Source organism: Sipha flava, unplaced genomic scaffold (assembly GCF_003268045.1).
Source record: "Sipha flava isolate LNK unplaced genomic scaffold, YSA_version1 216_pilon_pilon, whole genome shotgun sequence".
NCBI lineage: Eukaryota > Metazoa > Arthropoda > Insecta > Hemiptera > Aphididae > Sipha > Sipha flava.
The window spans coordinates 624,369-626,924 of NW_020272841.1; the positions used below are offsets into that span (position 1 = coordinate 624,369).

Sequence of the window (2,556 nt, forward strand, 5' to 3'; positions counted from 1 at the left end):
TGTTATTTCATTTTTCGACATCTGTTCTCACCCTCGTGCGCACTACCGTAATCGTTATTGTTTTTAATTGATTTTTTCCATTCCGTTTCGGTTTTATTGCCGACTACCGTTGTACATCATTATTATTATGGCCTGATCATTAACGCGGTAGACATGTAGCCGTCGTACTTTGTACGCTCCGCATCGACGTGGCGCGCGTGCACCGTCGTCGCATTCGATTTTTACCACGCGCGTCCTCGTCACGGTCCAATAGTTTTCGATCATCGCAGTACGTTCTGTTTTTTACATTTGTCACCATTACCGCCGCACCGACTGAGATGTCGAAGTTCCGAGACACGCTCATGGTGTATACCGTCGTCCGGATGGGACATGTTGGGTAAAGAATATACCGCCGAACGTAAATAAGAATAAATCTCCCGGGTACGGTAAGCATATTACATGGTTTTTACTATTATTTTTGTCATTTGTTATGTAAATATAAATTTAATATAAAAATTAATGTTTATATATGTCAATTACCGTGAATAATGATTTTGACCATCTTGTCATATGTGCTCTACCTCAGATTGCGGTCTACTTGCAATTACGAGACGCTTGTTGTATGCTCTCTGCTATATAATTTATATATCTTTATTATCGTGACTTAATGGTAATAAAGATTATCACTATCTTTTTCTGCATTATACAATTGTTGATCGTATATATTTTAGTTGTTGGATGACAATACTTGAGTTCACTTAAGGTATGTAAAAAAGTAACACTTAACACATTTTTGAGGGTCATAGCACAAGTATTTCAATATATATTTTAAGTGTTTTTATATTTATAATTATTTATGAAATGAAACAACAACAAACTGTTTTTAATATTTATATAATCATTTGTAATTTCTATAATATTTTACATACTTATAAAAAAATGTTGTTCTTATCATAGCACTTTTACATCATCCCACATACGAGAATAAATTGTCTAAAATCTAAATATGTTGTAGAGTGGTAAAATAAGGTAGAGCGCATACTGCAGTTGCAACGCTGTCAGTAGAGTGCATATAATAGCCGTAATTTTACCTTGTATTAATAATTATACTTATCTTAATTTTTTGAAAATATTAGCCAAATAACTAAATCAAAATCACTAATTTATATTGTTAAATCTGAGTTGTAAATTAAATGGTTATTGATGAAAATATAAGTACAATTCTAATAAACTTACCAGTGATTTTCCTCGAGAAAGCTCTCTTTCTTTGGTATGGTAAAGTAGTGATTTATGAACACTTTTCATATCTTAGCACTAAATTGTGATCAGTTTTTTGCTCAATGATCGAGATTTTATGAAATTTATCATCAGCATTACCTCATTTTAATAACGAATGCTTGACTATTTCTACAATTTTTTGTCAGTCCTTTAATTAACAAAACAATACTAACAGTTTTTCAAACCTTTACCCCTTACAGTTATACAGTTATCCCAAGTCAAACTTTAATTTAAAAAAAATCTTGAATATATTCATTTGGATTAGCTTGTGTTCATAAATTCAATGAGACCCTAGTGATTATTTTACTTATTAATATCTGTATGGGTACTTGTGCTAAATTTACTTTCTTACTGTACATAATTATTGTATTGCCTCGTATAATACCAAAGCTTACTATGATCCTAATAATATTACATTATTTAAAAACATTTTTGACTGGTGTTACACAAAGAAAATTAAGTAGTTCACTTCATGATTTTCTATTGGTGTAAATGATATTGAAAGAGTTCCTCTTTAGTATACTAAAGTTGTGTAGGTCATGATAGAAAAAAAAAATATTGCTATAAATATTGTAATTTTTATGTATTTTATAAATTTTATTGTTTACTAACTACTCATTTACCTCACCACAAGCTCTACTTAGTAGAGTAAATTAAATAACTAATATATTTATTGTAACTATATTATTTATTTAATAAATAAAAAATAAACAATAGAATTATAATAGTTATACAGGTTAAGTTAGTTATATAAGTTATATTATAAGCTACTAATGAGGGACTATTTTTTCAAGATATAACTGTATACATTAAGTATTTTGAAATACAACATTTTTTTCTGGAAAATAATAAATTTATTCAAATTCTTTAACTTTAAGTTTTTCATTATTTTTGATCTGATTATTTAAAATTGTATTCATTGAATGTTGTTGACAGTAGTATACTATCATAGATTAAATATATATGTATAAATATATGTAGTATATAAGTAATACTAGAAAACAAATTTAATATAAATTATAATGAAATTATTTTTTGTTGATTATATAATATATATAATTCAGTTAGGAGTTAGGTTGGAACTAGAAATAATCAGTAAAACAACATGTTGTAAATAAAGACACATAAATACATAATTTAAAGTATCAAATTTATTGTTAAAAAAAAATTATATTTCTATGAACAATTCTTACATCTAAAATACCTTTAGTGTTATTATTATTTTACTTGTTAATAGTTTAAAATAAACCTATACATCTTTTATTATGTTTATTTTATTTTGGATAGATTTATTGACAC

General features: G+C 27.1%; 1 protein-coding gene across 1 annotated transcript in view; it reads left to right on the forward strand.

Annotated features, from left to right (window-relative positions):
- The first annotated feature begins 317 nt into the window (after positions 1-317).
- Positions 318-2,556, forward strand: part of LOC112682959 — a 4,569-nt gene continuing 2,330 nt past the window's right edge. The window contains exon 1 of the mRNA XM_025553753.1: positions 318-376. Coding sequence (XP_025409538.1) covers positions 318-376 — 59 coding nt within the window. The remainder of the gene's footprint in view (positions 377-2,556) is intronic.